Consider the following 22,664-nt stretch of genomic DNA (forward strand, 5'->3'; position numbering starts at 1 on the left):
TTCATTAATATATTTCATTGATAAAGACTCTCTACCCTAAAAACTGCAGAACTAGAAGGGCTCTTAAAGATACTTCTGTTTCTGTTCTAAAGACTTGGTCACGGGTGAAATGAGTGAGCTGGCTGAGGGCAGAGAGCCAAGATCAAAACATTTACAGTTAGAGTTTAGCATCCCTTCTCTTGCTGTCATGTGTGTGTAGGGTTTTGTTTTTTTATATTTTCTTGGCCATGCCACGTGGCACGTGGGATCTTCATTCCCCCACCAGGGATGGAACCCATGCCCCTTGCATTGGAAGCATGGAGTCTGGACCACCAAGGAAGTCCCGCTCTCCTGTGTTTTGAGCATGCTTTCCCCCTAACTTGGCAAGAACTGACTTGGCCCTGTTGCGTGTCAGCCGGGAACACGGGGCCTAAAGCTTGAGTGGCTTAGTTAGGACAGCCAGTCGGGGGCAGTTGAAGGGCTAGAACTAGACTTTCTTGCTTCCTGCTCTCATTTTTCCCTCGTGCCCCCAGAATTTCATTGGACCATGTCCCAAAACTGGGAGTTTTGTAATCAAGGATACACAAAGACAAGTGACAATTGACCAATGCAGATCAAGTCAATTGAAATGTTTTAAGCCCAGGGATTAGGGCATTGATTTGGGTGGTGAGCAATTAATTGCCCTGGGAATCAACCTGGAACCTGAAAGCCTTCCTCAGGGAAAATTACATTTTTAAGAGGCATTTGAAAGATGGGAAGGAGGAACTATAATAAACTGGGAGGAGGGAAGGGGGTGGTCACGATGCTGGATTGTGTGTGTGTGTTAATCACTCCACCTTAGTATCCACACGTGTGTCTATTATTACATTTTAAGTACGATGCTTACTCCAAACCCTTTGCTAAGCTCTTGATAATATTATCTAACATCACTTTATACCTCCCTGTGAATAGGTATTATCCCTGTTTTACAAAGGAGAAAACTGAGCCTCCAGTTAAATAACCTTTTAAAGATCAGTGCTAAGTGGAGCACAAGTTTAAATCTGTATCTGCACAAAGAAAGAGCTTAGCTACTGCCAACTCTCCTGCTGTAATTTGTTTGCGTATGTTTCCCCTAATAAATTGTGAGCAGCTTGAGGCCAGGCACTTTGTTTTGTTTATCAATTGTGTCCCCAGCATGTAGAACAAAGTCATCCAGCATGAAGTAGACACCGATTAAAAAGGTAGCAGGTGAATGATTCATGTAATAATTCGCAAAGCTAGCTCTGTTTTCCTAGACTCTGAAACGCAGTGGGTGGTAACGGATGGTTACTGAGTACGATATAACTAGGGAGGAACCTAAGAGAGATGAACAAAGCAGATATGATTGGGGGGAATTATATTATCCTAGTGCTTAGGGCACCTGGTTTTGGCTTTCTGTCTGTGGTCGCACTGTATTTCACTCTCTAAAAAGGCCAATTTTCCATTTCCAAAGGTTATCATTCTTAGACTCTAAGGCTTTGGTGTTGAGTAGAAGGTAGGAAGATAGACTGGAACGAGGACTAAAACCTGCAAGATCACAGGCCCCTAAAGTATCCAGAGCCGTCACTGATGTTTTCTCTCTAATTTCAGGAGTCGAAAAATACAGATCCGAAATATTCCACCCCAGCTTCGATGGGAAGTAAGTGATTAGCGGAAACTGTTAGTGGGGTCCTGGAGACTGGGAGGGAAGTCTCGGTTAGCCTGAGGTGGCAGAGATGACTGGGAGGGTCCTGGGGGCTTGGTGCTAGGCCAGAGATGCTGGGGGAGGGACTGGGGGGTGGGCAGTTGGATTGATCCTCAACCTAAGACTTCCAGCATGAGTTCTTGGGCATTCCCTCTGCTGAGAGGCAACAGGGAGGCGGGAAGGGTATTACCCCTGAACCCCAAGCTTAGTGATGACAGAGGACTGGCTGGAGACCCAGGTGCCACACAGGTCTGCTTCCAAAAAGGACCTTAAGTTCTTTTTTGAGCTCAAGTACATTCTGTGAAGAAATTCTGATGGATTACCACCAGCATTAGTACCTGAGAAAGGGCAGACCAAGCAGGTAACATGCTCAGTCCCCGCCGAAGGCTTACCCAGTGCTTTGGGGTGAGGGGTGTGCCCAGTGACGACTTGGGGTACTCAGGGCAGCCGTACTCCCTTCCTCCTGCTCCCAGGTACTGGACAGCTTGCTGGCTCAGTATGGTACAGTGGAGAACTGCGAGCAAGGTAAGAGTGGATAGAGGCGGCGGGGCAGTGGGGTAGGAGTAGATGTCGGAGGAGTTGCGGGGTGGGGCGGAAGGATGGAAATCTGCTCTGCTTCGTTTTCTGGTACCACATCTCTCTGGAGCACCAAACAAAGACAGCCAGAGGGTACTGTGGAGGGAGGTAGGGTGGAGTGTCCCAGTTTTGGCTCTGCTACTTCTCTGGAACTGGCTTCTCCTCTGGTTAATAAGAGAATCAACAAAGTCGTTCCCAGAATGGGGTCTCCCTGGCCCAGCCAAGGTAGAAACAGGTTCCCAGAATTTTAGGAATAGGTTCAGAATGGAAGCTGTGCATGCAAGCTAAGTAAATCTGTAGCCATTTTACTTTAAAAGCTTCATAACTCTTGGTTTTTGTCTGAAATAATCAACAGGTTGTCTATTTTGAGGGGAGGGTGGGCAGATGTCTTTGGTTAATTAAAAAAAAAAGAACTTTTGCACGTATTGATGGGCAGATAAAATCTTTCTCAAGACTGGGCCCACGGGAACTTCCCTGGTGGTCCAGTGGCTAAGACTCCGTCTCCCAATGCAGGGGACTTGGGTTCGATCCCTAGTCGGGGAACTAGATCCCACATGCCACAGATAACACCTGGAGCAGCCAAAAAAAAAAAAAAATAGTAGGCCTACAGAAGGAGAAATAATAAAAAAGAACTCTAGATCATGAAAAGTTTGCTATGATTTTTGAAGTTTCTCCATTGCTTAAGATTATAAGTTATTTTCAGAGGAAATGAGCTAAAATAAAATTTGGAGGACTTCCCTGGTGGTCCAGTGGTTAAAGAGTCCACCTGCCAATGCAGGGAATGTGGGTTTCTGGTCTGGGAAGAGGGAAGATTCCACGGGGCATGGTGCAACAAAGCCCCAGGTGCCGCAAATGCTGAAGCTGGCTGGCTAGAGCCCTTGAGCTGCAACTACTGAAGCCCTTGTGCCTCTGGCCCACGCTCTGCAACAAGAGGAGCCACAGAAGTGAGAAGCCCACCTACTGTAATGGAGAGTAGTCCCTTTTCGATGCAATTAGAAAAAAGCCCGTGTGTAGCAGTGAAGACCCGGCTCAGCCAAAAGTAAATGAATGAATGAATAAAAATTTGAAGTGGTTTGGGCTGGACATAAAGTAGAGCTTGGTCATTAGGCAGACAAAATGGTTTGAGTTTGCAGATTTTAAGAAACCTGGATGAGACAAAATATTCATCTCCAAAATCTTTGTGGAAAGGGGCAAGCTGTGTAAATCATTACAAATGATTAAAATCATCGCCTGCACAAATCTGAGCTGCTGAATCAGTCGAACAGGTTCTCTTCTGCTCTGACTCTGGAGCTTGTTTTTATTATAAGCACCAGGACATAACTGGAAGCACTGATAGCCATTGCTCAGTCCCTGATAACCATTGTCCAGTCCTGCTTACGTCCTAGACTGATGACTCAGTTACTCCTGGACAGACAGCAGTGGCTTGGAGCACATTGGAGAGCTCACTGAGGGCGCCCGGCAGGGGTCACTGCTAGTTCAGAGGCTCACCAGAGAACCATAACACACCGAATCTGGGGGTGATGCCTGCTCCCTGGAGAAAACAGAATGGGAAATGTTTGCTTTTGTAACAATAAACTCTTCGTCTGCTCAAATGCCACTTACTAAGCAATGCCCTTTCTGTCCACCCTACGAGAAATTACACCCCTCACCACCACCTCCTTTTCTCTGATTTGTATTTCTCCATAGCACTCAACCCCTTCTACTTTTTTTCAGGGAGAACATGAATTTATCTTTTTTTATTGAAGTATAGTTGTTTTATAATATATTAGTTTCAGTTACACACCATAGTGATTCAGTATTTTTCAGGATTATACTCCATTCAGTGTCATTACAAGATGATGTCTATAATTCCCTGTGCTGTGCAATATATTTTTGTCTTTTGACTGCTTTGTTTACTTATTTATTTATTGGCTTGTGGGATCTTAGTTTCCTGACCAGAGATCCAACCCAGGCCCTTGGGAGTGAAAGCGCTGGGTCCCAACCTCAGGATTGCCAGGGAATTCCTATCTTTTTACTTTATACATAGTAGTTTGTATCTGTCAGTTCCATACCCCCTACCCCCATACCCTTGATGGCCCCCCCTCCTTTTTAGTAATCACTAGTTTGTCTTCTGTATCTGTGTTTCTGTTTTGCATGTATATTCATCTGTATTTTTTAGATTTCCTATATGGGTGATATCACACAGTATTTGTCTTTCTTTTACATTCCACTAAGCATAATGTGCTCTTGGTCTATCCACATCTCTGAAAATGGCAAGATTTAATTTTTTTTTATGGTTGGGTAATGGTCCATCACTTCATGGCAAATAGATGGGGAAACAGTGGAAACAGTGGCTGACTTTATTTTTCTGGGCTCCAAAATAACTGCAGATGGTGATTGCAGCCATGAAATTAAAAGATGCTTACTCCTTGGAAGGAAAGTTATGACCAACCTAGATAGCATGTTAAAAAGCAGAGACATTACTTTGCCAACAAAGGTCCGTCTAGTCAAGGCTATGGTTTTTCCAGTGGTCATGTATGGATGTGAGAGCTGGACTATAAAGAAAGCCGAGTGCTGAAGAATCGATGCTTTTGAACTGTGGTGTTGGAGAAGACTCTTGAGAGTCCCTTGGACTGTGAGGAGATCCAACCAGTCCATCCTAAAAGAGATGAGTCCTGGGTGTTCATTGGAAGGACTGATGCTGAAGCTGAAACTCCAATACTTTGGCCACCTGATGCGAAGAGCTGACTCATTGGAAAAAATCCTGATGCTGGGAAAGATTGAGAGCAGGAGGCGGAAGGGACGACAGAGAATGAGATGGTTGGATGGCATCAATGACTCAGTGAACATGGGTTTGGGTAAACTCTGAGAGTTGGTGATGGACAGGGAGGCCTGGCGTGCTGTGGTTCATGGGGTCGCAAAGAGTAGGACACGACTGAGCGACATTATCTTACCATCTTTTCACAGTCTTTTCTTATTATACTTTTTGCTTTCTCTTCTTACTAGTATGTTTAAGCTCCATGAGAGCAGAGGTTTTATTGGTTTGATTCACTCCTGTATTTCCACTTAACTGGTAGAAGATTCTTGCAGAATCTTCCTCTTCATTGAGATGGAAGAGCTCTACTGACAGACCAGAGGGGCTGAGAGTGGTCTGCACTGCAATTTTGTGGCGATGAGTGCCTTTGGTGTTGTAGGGGAAGGGGTGGATTTTTTTTTTTTTTTTGATCCAAGTCCCTCATGCCAGGGCTGAGCAGGTCTCAGTTCAGTCCAGTCGCTCAGTTGTGTCAGACTCTGCGACCGCATGGACTACGGCATGCCAGGCTTCCCTGTCCATCACCAACTCCCAGAGCTTGCTCAAACTCATGTCCATCGGGTCCGTGATGCCATCCAACCATCTCATCCTCTATCGTCCCCTTCTCCTCCTGCCTTCAATCTTTCCCAGCATCAGGCTCTTTTCCAATGAGTCAGTTCTTCATATCAGGTGGCCACAGTATTGGAGCTTCAGCATCAGTCCTTTCAATGAATATTTAGAACTGATTTCCTTTAGATTTGACTGGTTTGATCTCCTTGCAGTCCAAGGGACTTTGAATAGTCTTCTTCAATGAGTATTTAGAACTGATTTCCTTTAGGTTTGACTGGTTTGATCTCCTTGCAGTCCAAGGAACTTCCAAAAGTCTTCTCCAACACTGAAATTCAAAAGCATCAATTCTTCGGTGCTCCGCTTTCTTTATGGCCTATGGCCTACCTCTCACATCCATACATGACCACTGGAAAAACCATAGCTTTGACTAGACAGAACTTTGTCGGCAAAGTAATGTCTCTGCTTTTTAATATGCTCTCTAGGTTGGTCATAGTTTTTTTCCCAAGGGGCATGTGTCTTTGAATTTCATGGGTGCAGTTACCATCTGCAGTGATTTTTTTTTTTTTTTTCAATTCTGCAGTGATTTTTAAGCCTAAGAAAGAGCCCTGCTTTCTTGAGCACGTCTGCTGCTGCTGCTAAGTCGCTTCAGTTGTGTCCGACTCTGTGCAACCCCATAGATGGCAGCCTAACAGTTAGCTCCCCTGTTTCTGGGATTCTCCAGGCAAGACCACCAGAATGGGTTGCCATTTCCTTCTCCAATGCGTGAAAGTGAAGTCGCTCAGTTGTGTCCGACTCCTATTGACCCCATGGACTGCAGCCCAGCAGGCTCCTCCATCCATGGGATTCTGTAGGCACGTCTGAAAGTGAAGTCACTCAGTTGTGTCCAACTCTTTGCGACCCCATGGACTGTAGCCCAGCAGGCTCCTCCGTCCATGGGATTTTCCAGGCAAGAGTACTGGAGTGGGTTGCCATTTTCTTCTCCAGAGGATATTCCTGACCCAGGAACTGAATCCAGGTCTCCCACATTGTAGGCAGATGCTTTACTGTCTGAGCTACCAGGGTACTTGGTTCAGTTCAGTCGCTCAGTTCAGTTCAGTTCAGTTGCTCAGTCATGTCTGACTCTTTGTGACCCCATGAACCACAGCACGGCAGGCCTCCCTGTCCATCACCAACTCCCGGAGTTTACCCAAACTCACGTCCATCGAGTTGGTGATGCCATCCAGCCATCTCATTCTCTTGTCGTCCCCTTCTCCTCCTGCCCTCAATCTTTCCCAGCATCAGGGTCTTTTCCAATGAGTCAACTCTTCACATGAGGTGGCCAAAGTATTGAAGTTTCAGCTTCAGCATCAGTCCTTCCAATGAACACCCAGGACTGATCTCCTTCAGGATGGACTGGTTGGATCTCCTCGCAGTCCAAGGGATTCTCAAGAGTCTTCTCCAACACCACAGTTCAAAAGCATCAATTTTTCGGCACTCAACTTTCTTCACAGTCCAACTCTCACATCCATACATGACCACTGGAAAAACCATAGCCTTGACTAGACAGACCTTTGTTGGCAAAGTAACGTCTCTGCTTTTTAATATGCTATCTAGGTTGGTCATAACTTTCCTTCCAAGGAGTAAGCATCTTCTAATTTCATGGCTGCAGTCACCATCTGCAGTTATTTTGGAGCTCAAAAAATAAAGTCTGACACTGCTTACACTGTTTCCCCATCTGTGTCCCATAAAGTGATGGGACCAGATGCCATGATCTTAGTTTTCTGAATGTCTAGGGGACCCAAAATCACAAGACAGTGACACATAGAGGTTAATTTTATTAATTCAAAATGGGGGAAGAGTATGTGGCCAGATCACATGGAACTCGACATCCAACCCAAGTCCGTTCCCAAAACCTGCCCCCCAGACTCCATGGCAGTCGCTGCTGACTCGCTTGTATTGGTCAGTGAATCCTCGCAGGCGCTGTAAAGTGGGTACAGGTGTTTTCTCAGGTCTCTTCAGGGAGGTCCTTACAGACGTTTTCTTGGTCTCATCTCACTCTCTGTGTGATTTTTAACTAGTTTAAATTTCTTTCTAAGAATAAATTTATTTCCAGATTGGAGTTTGTCCAGCAGAGATTGTTCTCTCTGCTGCATAACTGCTGATACGTTGACTGCACATCCGTTTGTATGCCTGGCTCTCTTGAGGGCTGGCAGGGAAATCGAAGGAAGGCATATTAAAGCTAAAGGAAAATGATAGGCTAATGTCAATTTTCCAGGAGTTGTGATGAAAGGGGCCTGCAGGGGAAATGCTCTGCTTTGTCTTTCAAGGATTTCCTTCCTGACTGCATGGCTCTCAAAGATGAGCCTTTAAAGAACATCATAGGTGCCATCTCCAGGACTCACTGCTCTAACCCTGATCTCTGGTTTGCTCCCCCAGTGAACACCGAGAGCGAGACGGCAGTGGTCAATGTCACCTATTCCAACCGGGAACAGACCAGGCAGTGAGTGGACCCAAAAGTGGGATAGGGAGGGTCTTTGTGGTTGTTGGGAGCCAGGTGTCCCTGCTTTGACAAGGATGGGGTGTGGATGGGCACCATCCCCGCCTAACCTCTCATTTTGTTGCAACCAGTGCCAGACTCTGTCTTTTGGTTCAGGAATCTCAAAGGTTCAGAAACCTCCCTGGGATTGATAGGATAAGCCTTGAAGGGAGAGACCCGTAGACTTCCCCAGAGAAGGTGGGAAATCCTCTTTAGAAGATGCTGACTTTTGATAGGTCTCTGGTTGCGGAACCATAGGGTCCTTTGCTGTGTTGATGGCGCCATCTAGTGGTGATGAGAAGGAACTGAGACCTAAAAGATTTGTGATGTGGCAGAAGCAGACATTTTATTAATGTCTCAGGAATCACCTTGAGTCCCATCACATCCACAATTTCTGGCTCCCTAGCCGTTTGGTTGAGTCACCCTGCCCCACCCCATTGGTACTGATAGACTTCATTTATATTCTGTTATGAGCCTTTTGCCACATTTTGCTTTTGATGGCTTTCTTGTTCTTTCAACATGTTGCCTCTATCCTATTTGTTTCCTCCAACCTAGTTTAGAACTGTACCACTTTTCTCAAACCTTCAGTTTTCTTTCAGGTGTCTGCTGTGCTCAGAATTTTCTGGAGGTCCCTGTGGCCAATCTATGGGCCTTAACTTGGTTTTAAGTCCACACTTGCTTACTTGCTAGTGCGTATTGTTGCTTTGTTCTAACCAGCATCAGCCCAGGGAATGGATGGCACATGGCCCCTCCCTTCAGTGTTCACTAGTCCTGGTTTGCAGACATTCCAGATAGACTTAAGCTTCTGCAAGCCATTCTGTTTCCACTTCTGTTTCCATGGAGTTTACTTGGAAACTTGAAATTAACAAGCCAATCCCCAAATTCAATGGAAATAGCTTATTTTTGCTATACTACCTTATTTGATGTCTTATTTAGACAGGAGGTGTCTCTAAGGTGGAGGTGGGAATGTGGGCAGGTCATCTCCCTTTCTTCTGGAATGTTCCATGTTGTAACCCAACTGAGTGCTTTATACCTGGAGAGCATTTGGTGTGACTGGCATGGATTGGAGTGACCGGTAGATTTTCTGTCTGTCCTCAGAGCCATCTTGAAGCTGAATGGCCACCAGCTAGAGAACCACGCCTTGAAGGTCTCCTACATTCCTGACGAGCAGATCACACAGGGTCCTGAGAACGGGCGCCGAGGAGGCTTTGGCTCTCGGGGTCAGCCCCGCCAGGGCTCCCCTGTGGCAGCTGGGGCCCCAGCCAAACAGCAGCAAGTGGACATCCCCCTGCGGCTCCTGGTGCCCACCCAATATGTGGGTGCCATCATTGGCAAGGAGGGAGCCACCATCCGCAACATCACAAAACAGACCCAATCCAAGTGAGTCTTGGCTGCAGGGGAGGTAGAGATGGGACCAGGAAACAGTGGTTGGTGCCCAGGAGGCGAGGCCTCTCCTAGAAACACACGGAGGGGTTTCAGCTCAACTTTACCTCTTAGGAAATGTTGGGAGATAGAATAAGCCTGGGATGTGCCATTTGGTGGCAATGGCTGGGCCACACACTGGAGTTGTAAGAAGGGTTTCTTTGTAGAACTTCTCATGGAGCAAAACTAGTCTTGGGAAGAAAGCCTCTCCTTAGTGCTCTGTGACCTCAACACTGATTATCGGTGGCAGCAGGACAGGCCAGTCAGGGACCTCAGTGAGAGGGCGTAGTCCTGACCTATCTCCCATTGCACACAGCCACCGCTCTTCTCTAATCTTTATAGCCGATCTGTGGAACAGAGCAGGTCATTTTGTGTTCTGATTCATAATGCACCCTTTTATCATTTGCTTTTAATTTGACACAGTGTACCTTCCCTTTATAGTTGTTTCAAGGGGGAAACGCAGCTTCAGAGCTGAGGGCTGCTGATCCCCAGCCCTGGATTCCCGAGAGATGCCATCGTTCTCAGCTGCCGCCTCCTGACTGAGACACAATCCATAGCAACAGGCTGCCCTTCCCTTGCCTGTTTCAGTTCTGCACTTGGCCTTGTTCCAAGAAGAGCAGGCCTGTACTTGGGGTTGAGGAGCTTCACCAGGGACAGCTAACCATCCATGTGCTTGTTAGGATCGACGTGCACAGGAAGGAGAATGCCGGTGCTGCCGAGAAGGCCATCAGTGTCCACTCGACCCCTGAGGGCTGCTCTTCTGCTTGTAAGATGATCCTGGAGATTATGCACAAGGAGGCCAAGGACACCAAAACGTAAGGCGCTAGCTTCTCTGGGCACTGCCGCCTCCTCAACTCTTCACACAGACAAATAGGGGACACAGAGATTGTACAACAGGGTGAAAGCTGAAAAATGAATCCTCCTCTTCATAAATAAGGCCCCGTGTATCCTAGCAGTGCTGTGCCCTCATAGGCACGTGCACATGTATGTATATGCATGTGTTTTAGCACAAATAGGATCATCATCCACATGCTGTTGTACAGTCTGTTTTTTTCATTGTCGTGCATCAGTACATAGGCTCACCTTGTTCTTTATTAGCTGCATAGAACTCTATGGAAGAAATTGAACAAACATGTCTGACTCTTTGCCGTCCCATGGACTGTAGCCCGCCAGGCTCCTGTGTTCTTGGGATTCTTCAGGCAAGACTACTGGAGTGGGTTGCCATTCCCTTCTCCAGGGGCTCTTCCCGACCCTGGGATCGAAACCGGATCCTCCTGCATTGCAGGTGGATTCTTTACCAACTGAGCCACTAACCCAAAGGTACATAGAATTCTTTGAAAGTGAAAGTTGCTCAGTCATGTCCAACTCTTTGTGACCCCATGGACTATACAGTCCATGTAATTCTCTAGACCAGAATACTGGAGTGGGTAGCCTTTCCCTTCTCCAGCAGATCTTCCTGACCCAGGAATTGAACCAGGGTCTCCTGCATTGCAGGCGAATTTTTTACCAACTGAGCTAAATTCTATAGTATGCCCCCTTGAGAGTATACACTTGGATGAGTTTTTAATACGAGTATATTTACAGAAACCATCACCAGTTAAGGAACACACCCATCACCCATAGTGACCTTGTGCCTTTGCCATCTGTTGCTACTTCCCATTTCTCTCCCACTGATCTTCATGGTTTTGTTTGAAAACACAATTTGGTTCTGGCGTTTGTCCTGGAAACCCCCATCTGCAGCAGCCTACCATCTAAGGAGCTCTTGTCCCTCACTTCTTCCCAAGGGCTGACGAGGTTCCCCTGAAGATCCTGGCCCATAATAACTTTGTTGGGCGTCTCATTGGCAAGGAAGGGCGCAACCTGAAGAAGGTGGAGCAGGACACGGAGACAAAAATCACCATTTCCTCGTAAGGCACTTTCCTCTCCCTCTGCGAGTGGGATACCTGGGCCCTCATCGTGGCATATTTCATTATCCATCCTTAACACCTGCCCCATAAGTTGGATGCAGTTTCTGCTTATTGAAGAATAGATAAAGCAGCGATGAAGAACATTTATCTGTAAGGGCTGGAGTCCTTCCATCACCGCTGTGGGAGGGAGGGCTGTGGTTAGGGTGCTGCCTCTTCAGTCCTTGGCAGCTGCATCCTGTCTCTCTTGCTCTGCATCTCGGGGAGAGAGCCTGCGGCCAGGGGCCAGGACGGGGAGTGTCGGACCCAGATCCTTTCCTGAGCCTTGAGCAGGTGCTCTGTGTGATGGCCTGCTGCTCAGGACGAATCCGTCAGCCCCTCTGTGGACACTGTGTCTCTTGACTTTGTCAAGAGACTTAGTTAAGTTGTTCAGTCGTGTCTGACTCTTTGCAACCCCATGGACTCAGCCCACCAGGCTCCTCCGTCCATGGGACTCTCCAGGCAAGAACACTGGAGTGGGTTGCCATTTCCCTCTCCCTGTGGGCCAGTTACCTGCTCTGCTTCAGAAGGGCACAGAAAATGGATTGCCTGGTACCTCTGGGGAAGTTTCCAGTCAGGAGCACCCTCCTTGCTTACCAGTCTGTGCCGAATGTCCTCACCTCCCTGTAGGGGAACCTTGCCCTAGGGACGAGCTGAAGGCCAGAGGCAGAGCTATTCATGTTTGCCCCAAACTAAACATCATGTGCAAACGGCGTGGCTGTGATGTCCTGAGCCAGGCTCTTTGCCCAGTCCTGGCCTGTCAGCAGAAGCTTGATGCTGCTCTGCTCCCTGCCCCAGGCTGCAGGATCTCACCCTCTACAACCCCGAGAGGACCATCACTGTGAAGGGCGCCATCGAGAACTGCTGCAGGGCCGAGCAGGAGATCATGAAGAAAGTGCGGGAAGCCTATGAGAATGACGTGGCTGCCATGAGCGTGAGTGTCAGATGCCTCTGAGCTGGAGCCGGAGCAGAAGTGGGTCTCCAAGTGGGTGGGTGTTCGCATGCTGGGGTCCTGGGAACATTGACTTTGCTTTTGGACCTCAAGATTGATCAGTCCTTTTAGCACTGAATTAATAGGGGTTTTTCATTTGATTCCTGGGTGCAAGTGGGGATCCAGTCTTGGGCTTTGAGGTCTGTGGTTCCCTCTGTAAACTCCGTGTTTATGTACACTTTAGTGGGGGAAAGGGTTCCTAGTTTTCATCTGGTTTTTAAAGATGAGTGAGGATGTGGGTCACATGACCAAAAATGTGAGTCCTAGAAGTCAGAGACCCCTCTTCCCCACCCTGTTTCGGGCTGTGAGTCTGAGGTCTGCCTCCAGCAGAGGGGAGGGACTGCTGGAGAAGAAGGACGTCTGGGGGTCTAAAACGGTGTCCCTTCACCTCAGAGGTGGGAACCCTCGTGTTCATGTGAGAGTTGTGAATACCAGAGGGGCAGGCAGGTTTGGGGCAAAAGCATGCCATTCTTTGGCCCATTCACCCTCCTGTTCAGCCAGCACCATGGACAAGAACTACTAGGCCCCATTCGAATGAGCCAACCTCTTTCTCGTCATCTTCTTTTCCCCAGCTGCAGTCACATCTCATCCCCGGCCTGAACCTGGCCGCTGTAGGTCTTTTTCCAGCCTCCTCCAGTGCAGTGCCACCACCTCCCAGCAGCGTCACCGGAGCTGCGCCCTACAGCTCCTTTATGGTAGGTGCAGGGGACCCTGGGCTGTCCGTGAGCTCACTTAGGGCCCAGCTCCTTGTGGGAGCCTGATACTTGGTAATTTACAGGGAGAGGGAAGGGCTCCCAGCCACTAGCTCTAGCTGTCTAGAGCATCAGCCCTGTGGACAGCAGCCTCGGATGCCGGCAGCACTCTTCCTCTTCGTCTGGCCCAGCTTCCGTTTGTCCCTGGGGCATCGGGAGAGCTGCAGAGCATGTCGCCCAGGCTGGTGTCTGAGTGCTGCACCCCTTTCTCATTGACGGTGCAGGGCAGGGCCACGGAGGGGCTTCTGGGCTGTGCCCCTTGACTGGAGCTGCATTAATGACATATCCTGTCTTGGCAGCAGGCTCCAGAGCAGGAGATGGTGCAGGTGTTCATTCCCGCCCAGGCGGTGGGCGCCATCATCGGCAAGAAGGGGCAGCACATCAAACAGCTCTCCCGCTTCGCCAGCGCTTCCATTAAGGTGACCAGCTCTGTTCTCCTTCTGGTTCTCGGGGTGTGAGGGCGCTCTGCTCCCATCACCTTCTTCTTTGGTTCTCAGACACCCCATCTGCCTAGTGTTAGGGCTTTCTCCTGTGGGGTCCCAGTTCCTTTTGCTTTCGACTTCACTTTCAGACTAAGAGAGGGAGTGGTATCATAGCACAGGAGAACTTCAGTTCAGGCAAGACTGACTGGGTTCAGTCGCAGTTTTTGAGCTATAGTACCTGAGCCTTCATTTCCCCATCAGCATAGTAGTGATGAGAATACTCTGAAATGATGCAGCCAAAGCCCCCAGCTCAGTGCTTGAGGCACAGTGGTTGCTCGGTAAATTTGAGCCATCTTTCCACCTTCCCTGGTCAGGGAGAACCTGTCACAGTGAAGGAATGCTTTGTTAAATTTCACAAATCTAAAGCCATTGGTTTCAGTGGTCTGAAAGGTTTCGGTCAAATGCAGTGTATGTTCTCTGGTGAATAAGGGCTCCCAGAGATTCTCTGGGAGGCCAGTCCATTCCCCTCTACCACCACCACCACCAGTGGTCCCTCTTGGCAGGACTCAACTAAACCCTCCTGGGTGGCGAGCAGGGAGTCCCTACTTAGAACACGTCAAGAAACAAAGGCACTTATGTCCTCGTAAGAGTTTTGGCACAGGGGCGATAGCCTTGGGTCCGGGGTCTTTGTTCTTCACTCCCCAGGCCCGTCAGAAGTGGGGAGTTGGAAGCAGGGTGTTGGTAGGGTTCTGGAGGAGGGGGCGATAGAGCGCTTATCTGTGACCAGTGTTTGCTTTGTAGATTGCTCCTCCTGAAACTCCAGACTCCAAAGTTCGTATGGTCATCATCACTGGACCCCCAGAAGCCCAATTCAAGGTTCTGATCTTTATTGTTTTTTCGAGTAGGACCCAGGGGAATCAAGTTTGTGTCAGAGTGCAAATCTGCATCAGATTTTAAGCTTCCCTGTAAATTTGGGGCTGCCCAGCTGCTTTCAGACTGACATTCAACTTGCATTCTAACGCCTTCCCCCTCTGCTTCCTGAAAGTAAATAGGCACATGGAAAAGAAGGCCATCTCCTTGCCCTCTGCTGTAGTGACTAAGGAAGGCTCTTCTCTCCTTTATGTCCCTACTACGTTCCTGGGTTCTCGGACTTCTGACAGACAGAAAAGAGCTGATAAAGTAGCTTATTCTGATCTAGGGAGGGATGGAGACGGGGGACGGCCCTAGGCTGTGTGCAGTGACCAGCAGCCTGCCGCCGAGTGACTCTTCCAACCGCCACTCAGGGCTTGACTCGCCATTCCCTGCTTGTCCGAGTCCATGCAAGCCTCCCAGACCGCTTAGGTCTGGTTTGTAGTTTAGGTACTGTATTCGTCCGGGGAGTTATTCATATTCAGTTACTTTGCCCAGGCCTCCCAGTGTTACAAGTGAGCAGAAGGAGTGTTGGCAGGTTAGTGCTGTGGACCTTTGATGTCACCTGTCCCAGGTGGTGATCCACCCCGCACGAGGGAGTGGGGCTTGGGGAGCTTCCTTTTTGTCACATATATGTGTACTGCCAACATAACAATGACCTCCTTTTCTCAGGCTCAGGGAAGAATTTATGGAAAACTCAAGGAGGAGAACTTTTTTGGTCCCAAGGAAGAAGTAAAGCTGGAGACCCATATCCGAGTGCCAGCGTCAGCAGCCGGCCGGGTCATTGGCAAAGGTGGCAAGACGGTGAGCCATGAGGCTGAAAGCTCTGGATGTTGGTCCCTGAACCTGACAGCTCTGCCCTGGCCCCCTACTTCCCCACCCTGAGTGATCTCTGAGTGTGAGTCACTTAGTTGTGACTGACTCTCTGCAACCCCATGGACTGTATGTAGCCTGCCAGGCTCCTCTGTCCATGAGATTCTCCAGACAAAGACTGCTGGAGTGGGTAGCCATTCCCTTCTCCAGGGGATCTTCCGGGTCTGCTCAACCTTAGTTCTTGAACTTTGCTTGATTCTGCTCTCCAAGCTCAGCTCTTGAATCCTCCAGTTTCTACCAGCTAGTGACTGAACCTCTTGCCCCTCCCTCCACTGCCATCCATGTTTGACACTGTCAGCACCCAAGCACCTGTCTGACCTGTCCTCCTGCTCCCGCCCCTGGCCCCAGGTGAATGAGCTGCAAAATTTGACAGCAGCTGAGGTGGTGGTGCCAAGAGACCAGACCCCTGATGAGAACGACCAGGTCATCGTCAAGATCATTGGGCATTTCTATGCCAGCCAGGTACATATGGCACTCCCCCATCACAGGAGGGTGGCAGGAACCTGGGGATCAGAGGAGCAGGATTCTGCTTGCCTCTGGCCTGGGTCACTCTTCTCTTCCAAGTGTAGGGTGTGATGTGTAGATGTCTTATTCCCTCTTAAGACTGTAGGGACAGTGATTTGACTATTTTCGTAGGTATATGTTATGTACAGTGACTATTAATGCTACATGTTGTTTGTGATATGTTGATAGTCTTCACCGTCGTCTAACCACAGTCCTTCTCTTTTGCACTGGAGAAGAGAAATGGGTCTTGGCCACTGCCCAGTCTGGTTTGTGGGGTAACACTATGGGCTGCCCCTTTCCAGTGCATTTCCTTCCTGTTTCCCAGAACCACTGCTCTATCCTGCTTCCAGTTCTTTCAGCCTCCTGGTCTCATCCTGGCACTCACCGTCCATTTCTGTGCTGCTTCCAGTGAGCCCGTCAGCAGTGCCCAGCATTGGGACTGACCCCAGAGTCTAGAAAGGAGGGCAGATATCAGATTCAGATTACAGGGTGATTGAAACGAGTGGGGTTTTCCTAAAACCCCCGATTGTTGGAGCTGGAAGGCTGTGAAGGCTATTGGATACCACCCCTTCCATTCCCAGAGGATAAGCCTGTCACAGAAGGTTTGTGGCCCATCTGAGGCTGCTCATGAAATCAAGGGCCAAACAGGAACCCAGACCCCAGTGTAGCATGGCGGCTTTCTCTGACAGTCCTTTGGGAACCATTAATAGCCACAAAAACTATCTTAAGATTTGTGGGTGCTCCTGCTACCCCAAGCACCATTCTATGTGGTGTCTCTTAATTCATGTCATCCTCATAACAACCTCATGGTACAAATGAGGAACATGAGGTTAAGAGAGTAAACGATGTATTCAGGGATGCAGAAGAGCCAGGATGTATTAAATACTGAAGTGGGGGCGGGGTATGTTTTGTTGGTTAGAATGAGAACTAAATAAAAAACTTTGTAAAACATTAAGCACAGGGCTGACAGGATGCATTAACACATAAAAATGTCGACTCCACATTCGTTCCCCAACTTAGACCAACTTTTCTCTTTAACCAAGAAAATCAGTCACTCATCTCATGGAAAGCAGACATTCTGGTATATTTCTGTCAAGTGAATCGCAGTGGACAGTTGGTTTCCCTCACAAAACCTTTGTTCATAGGGAAGAAATTTTTAACAAGGAAAGAGTTAAAGATACCGGTCCTTTGTTTTCTCCACTTTCACGGTGGAGCTTACTTCACTACCTTTTGGTTATCCCCTTTCATCCCCTTTCCCGGGATATTTACATGCATAGTGGAGTTGTGATTGGTGATAAGGCCTCCTGATTTTTGATCTTCTGACAACACATACTCCTGGAAACTTAGGGAGTTCCCCCTTGAGTTGAGAAACGTGTGTCAGCTTGGTCATGTTTTAAATTCTGATGAATGACTTTATACTGCTTTTCTCCTCCATTCCCCTGTATGAATCCAGTGGGTGCTCAGGGTCTGCTCAGAGACAAACAAACTTTCTGTCACTCTAACCCTCAGCCCTCTCTTACCTTTCTTCTAAGTCCCATGTGATCTGTTTGTTGCCGGGATCCAGACCCCGGTGGCCTGTCTCGCCAGTCGGGCTGTCTCTCCCCGCCTTTGAAGATCCTCACTCTCACGTGTTCTCTCTGCAGATGGCTCAGCGGAAGATACGAGACATCTTGGCCCAAGTCAAACAGCTGCACCAAAAGGGACAGAGTAACCAGGCCCAGGCCCGGAGGAAGTGACCAGCCCCTTCACGTCGACCCCCATCATGTCGGCTGAAGGACAACAGGCCGAACTCGAGAGCATGATCTCCCCAGCAGGCCTGAGAATGAGCGGGAATCAGGGACACTTGGGCCGGGATGTAGATCAGGTTTGCCCACGTGCTTGAGAAAGTTGTTCCAGTGAGGAACCCTGATCTCTCAGCCCCAAACACCCAACCAATTGGCCCAACACTGCCCACCCCTGAGGGTGTCACCTTGGAAATTCTAGCTCAGGGTGCTTTTAAACGTGGATTGTTTTTAAGTTCTCCAGGTCCCATCGAGAGGGTGGGTCAGACCCCAGTGGGAAGAGAAATAAAATTTCCTTCAGGTTTTTAAAACATGCAGAGGGGTGTTTTAATCAATCTCAAAGGATGATTTACTTCTTGACCCTAAAGCCCTTCCAGCCTTCTCCTCCTTGGTTTATTGATTAAAATACCTCTATTCTCGTGCTCTTCCTGTATTCACACTGATTAGCTCATCTTTCTGCTACTGGCAAAAGTGGGAACCAGTGCATTGCTTTGTGTATATTATTGACTCGAAGGGAGAAGACACATCGGCATCTGTAGATTAATTCCAATCCCTTCCTAACCAACCTATAGGAACAGCAAGGAATAAAGAATGGGAGAGACAGATGATTAAAATATATAGTAATCCACGTTTAAAAGGAGTGCCCTTGTGGCTGATGGATTCCAGATCACCACCTTGAGAAACTGGTGCAGTTCAAATTGCCCGCGCGGCCGGGGCCTCCCCACCGAGATTCCTGCCCTGTTCATGCCCCTCTAACCGTGAGAGTCCCACGCCATGTCCAGGAGCGCATGGGTGGCGCTGACTGCTCAGCGGGACAGGGGCTCACCACTGTACTGTCCCTGATTCCTGCCATTCTCAGGCAGATTTTATATTTTTTTAGTCTATTTTAATGATTGGATACGAGCACTGGGAAGGGGACCCTAACTCCCCTTGATAAAGTCTCAGTTCCATGGAGGACTTGAGTGGCCCCAAAGGCTGCCACTGTGCCCTCACCCCGGCCCATGTGCTCGCATAAGGGCTGGTTCCCAGAAGCGGGGGTTGCGGGGCACTCCCCCACCACGGCACTGTTCCCTTGGTGGTGGTGGGATGTGCAACCCGACCCTGAGCTCCTGAAAAAGCTGAAGTCCATCATTTGGCATCTATTATGAATATTCAGTAAATCGGAGAGTATTTGCTTCTATGTTTATCCTAGAGGCGTATTTAACTGATGGTTTCTGCCTCCACGAGCCGTTGGCGTGATGTTATGTGTGCCTAAAAGAAACAGAATTCAAAATACCAGCAGCATTATGCACAAAAGGGTAAACAAGCTTAATTTATTAATTTTCCAGGCTCAAGTAAGGTCCCATTTTAAGTTCAGCCCTCGTGGAAGACAGCAGCCGTCAGTTAAATGAGGTTTGGCCTCCCCTCCTCATGTGCTGATCGTCAGCGCAGATTAGCCGGGTGGTGCACTTTAGCTACCTTGGACAATGCTATCCAGTGTGCTGGGAAGGGAGGAAGGCCTCTGCGTGTGGAAGAGCCCATGCTCGGGACTCCCCTCCTTGCGACATTGCAACAACAGTAACAACCAGACAACCATGACATGTGGGCGGAGTCAGTCAGGTAATGCTGTGCGCAAAGTAAACTACCTCAAGGTATGAAGTTACCTCAGCAATTACTTTCCTTTTTGTTCCCCCCACCTCTTTTTTTTTTTTTAATCTTTTTTTCTTTGCGGCTTGCTGATATTTTATATAAAAAAGAAAAGCAAAGCAAAAGAGAAGCTGATAGTCTTGAATATTTTATTTTTTTAATGAAAAGAAAAAAAAATGAGAAAGTTATGTTTCATAATTTCTTACAACATGAGCCAGTCTAACTCTTAGGAAGTCTCTATGGAGAACAGGCCCTGTGGGAAAGGCAGCGGGCGCTGCCCCTTGGAGGGAGGCTGGGCCCAGAGGGAAGGCCCAGGGCCAGGCTCTGATCTCTAAGCCACCCACCTCTCCCGGGAAAATCTTGCCTGATGAGATTGACAGGCCCAGCAGAGCTGTGGCCCCAAGGGCGAAGCAACAGCCTCCAGCAGCTGGCCTGTGGTCTCCCCTCCCCCCGTTGGTTAAAGGGCACCCCGGTTTTTTCCCACCAGTGGTGCTGTTGAGATATTTTAAAGTATTGCCTCCGTTTTATCGAGGAGAGAAATAATAACTAAAAAAACAAACCCTTAAAAAAATGTACACTTCTCTAAAAATATGGGAGCCAAGATTCCATTGGTGGAAGAGACAAAGCCACCCTCTCACCCGCAGAGAGGTCCACCTGGTTTGTCATTGCAGTGCTTTTCATTTATTGTGACTGTTATTTCATTTTAGTCCCATCTTGCCATTTTTGGTCTTTATCAGTAGACCGAGGGACAAACAGATAACTGGCCCTTCTGTCTTCTCATCTTCTTTGAATTGATGTGATTGATTCTAACAGTGGGCCCACACTTATAAATCTTTGATTTAGGGTGGTGGGTGGCAAGGAGGGGCAAGGGATTTGGGAATGTAGCTGGGGATGGGTTCCTGCCTCATTGGTGTCTTGTTACTTTCTTCCCATGACGTTCCTTTGTAGACCCCCAGAACTGTCTGCCCCAAAGAGGAGGAAGCAGGAAAGTCTTTAGAGATGATACCAGGCCAGTTTAATTAAGCTTCCCACCTGTCCAAACCACAGAAAAGGGTCTCCCAACTTGTATTTCTGGCTCTATATGCTTTACTCCAAAATGAAGCAGATAACGTTCAGACATCGGCCATTTAGTGATTTAAGGTGAATTTCCAGCAGCAAGCATGCTTTGATATCTGGTTCAAACTGCCATCAGAATAAAACCCCCACAGTACCTGAAATGGGATTGTTGCAGTGTTCAGTTTGCTTGGGATCCTGCTTCCATCACACCTGCAGCCCACATCCTTTCCCTCTGGCTGGTTCAGCTCCCAGAAGAGACCAGGAGTGTGGCAAGGGACTGTCAAACCTGGATTCGGCATGGCTGATATTTGCCCAGCAGGAAAATTGTGCAAGTTACGCTACCGGAAAGCAAAGGAATATGGTTTGGTGGTTAAAGTTTAGCAGGATAAAGGGCTTGTCTTGGTGGTTCCGCCTTTGACCTCTGGGCCAGGTCTTGGGGCAACTCCGCCCCCTGCACATCACCTCCATTTCCCCATCCTTGGTGAGATAACAAGTTAATGTGAAATGCACTTGAGAGATTTGGATGATCTGAAAACAGTGACTTTAAAAAAAAAAAACAACTTCTGTGCTCTGATATGTGTGTGAGCTACATATATATTTTTAAGAAGAGACCATCACTTTTAGGGTGTATTTTTTAATTCTGTGGAACACGTGAAAAAACCAAAATGGTTTGATTCCCTGACTTTGAAGCTGCGTCTGACGGTGACACCCAGTGGCCCTTGAGGGTCTGGCTGCCTTTTCGCGGTTTGGGTTGTGGACTTGGCTCCCGGAGGGGTCTGGGGAGGAGAGCGCCATTTTTAGGGACAGGGAGTTCATCACCTTCTTCTCTTTTCCTGCGCTCCTCCTGGTCCTTTCTCAGTCTTTTTTTTTTCCTTTACCCTGAGCTCTCCACTTCTGGGAGCAGTGGGGGCTGTTCTGTTAAGTTATGCCTCACGACTGGCAGAAGAGACCCCATGTAGAACCCGGAGAACCCTGGAGGGGAACGCTCCAGTTGGTTCTGTGTGTCCATTTTCCCCTGTGCCAAAGACAGGCTGTGAGAGACGCCATCTCTGGATCAAAGCAATAACCATCCTTTGAACCCGAACCTGGACTGTCTGAGAGGGGGAGAGGTCCCGGGAACAGTATGGGCTAAAAGATCCGGCCCTTCCCTTCTGAGGCTCCTGGGGGACGTGGGGGCGGTGTGTGCCAAGGCACAGGGAGCTGAGAAGGGGTCCAATGGCTCCGGTTGCACTTTGGGGAAGGAGGGGGGTTGGGGGCTCCTCCCTGTGAGGCTGCGCTCCACCCCCGCCCCCACTGCAGAGGCAGCACTGCGAGTTCTCTTCAGGCCTGGCAGACTGGCAACGAGGAGGGGCCTCAGTTAGCTCTGCAGGGTGCCTTCCCCTCCTCCCACCCCAGACGTACTCTCTGCCACACTGGGAACAGCGGTGCTGCGTAACTACCTCACAGAGCCCCCCAGGGACCGCCCGAGCTCCTGCCTCTAGTCCACCTTCCCTCCTTTCTCTCACTCGAGGGTGGGGGGCTCCCTTCCCCCTGAAGTGTTGATGCGGAGATCCTAGAGGCTTTGATGTTCGAAACATGCCAATTTGTTGAAAACCGGTAGGAGGAAAACAGCACAGCCTGCCCCAGTGACTGCGGAAAGGCGGAAGAAGGACGCTCGGTGCCAGGGGACGTAAAGCCGTTTCCCTTCCAAACCCTTGGTGACTTAGAGGCAGGGCTTTCCTCTTGTATTCAGACTTAGGGCAACACCAGCTGAAAACTGCAGTTTCTTTCTTTTGGATACATAAGACTTCCCTCTTGGGGTACAAGACAGGGAGGAGGCCTCGTGACTGAAGGCGGATTCAGAGGCTGAGGGCCAGAGCCCCAGCCCTGACCCTCAGCCCTGTGCACCCCCTGGGGGGCGCAGTCTGATGGCGCCGTTGCTGGTGCCTTAGTCTGGTTGAATCTGGATGGACGAGACAAAAGAATTTTTTTCTGAAATGAAATAGCAGGAAGCTCCTCGGGGCATGTGTTTTGAGTAACCACAGATGATGGATGCTACGAGTATAAATGGATTAACTACCTCAATCCTCACAGTGAGATTAGAACCGAGGGCTGGGACTGGTGAGTAAGGGGGTAGATCCCAGCCAGGAGGAGTGAGCTGAGGCTTGTGCCACAGAAGGTTTGTCCTTGAGGAACGGGCGTGCCTGCTAGATACTCATCGGTTGGGTTGGGAGGACTGGTCATTAGGCCCCTGCCTTTCTGCCTTCCTCGCCCCCCTAGGGACCCTTGCTTCA

At 48.9% G+C, this 22,664-nt stretch overlaps 1 protein-coding gene across 2 annotated transcripts in view; it reads left to right on the forward strand.

Moving 5' to 3' along the window:
- Positions 1–19,001, forward strand: part of IGF2BP1 (insulin like growth factor 2 mRNA binding protein 1) — a 41,617-nt gene extending 22,616 nt beyond the window's left edge. Inside the window, exons 3-15 of one of the 2 annotated variants that reach the window (XM_065909532.1) lie at positions 1,588–1,636; positions 2,155–2,206; positions 8,013–8,076; positions 9,211–9,492; positions 10,215–10,349; positions 11,319–11,441; positions 12,276–12,411; positions 13,041–13,163; positions 13,520–13,639; positions 14,444–14,518; positions 15,224–15,355; positions 15,773–15,886; positions 17,572–19,001. In XM_065909532.1, coding sequence (XP_065765604.1) covers positions 1,588–1,636; positions 2,155–2,206; positions 8,013–8,076; positions 9,211–9,492; positions 10,215–10,349; positions 11,319–11,441; positions 12,276–12,411; positions 13,041–13,163; positions 13,520–13,639; positions 14,444–14,518; positions 15,224–15,355; positions 15,773–15,886; positions 17,572–17,664 — 1,498 coding nt within the window. In that variant the 3' untranslated portion in view covers positions 17,665–19,001. The remainder of the gene's footprint in view (positions 1–1,587; positions 1,637–2,154; positions 2,207–8,012; positions 8,077–9,210; positions 9,493–10,214; positions 10,350–11,318; positions 11,442–12,275; positions 12,412–13,040; positions 13,164–13,519; positions 13,640–14,443; positions 14,519–15,223; positions 15,356–15,772; positions 15,887–17,571) is intronic. The other variant, XM_065909533.1, reaches the window with a different exon arrangement.
- The last annotated feature ends 3,663 nt before the right edge of the window (positions 19,002–22,664 follow it).

The sequence above is a fragment of the Muntiacus reevesi genome, chromosome 18 (assembly GCF_963930625.1).
Source record: "Muntiacus reevesi chromosome 18, mMunRee1.1, whole genome shotgun sequence".
Taxonomy (NCBI): Eukaryota; Metazoa; Chordata; class Mammalia; order Artiodactyla; family Cervidae; genus Muntiacus; species Muntiacus reevesi.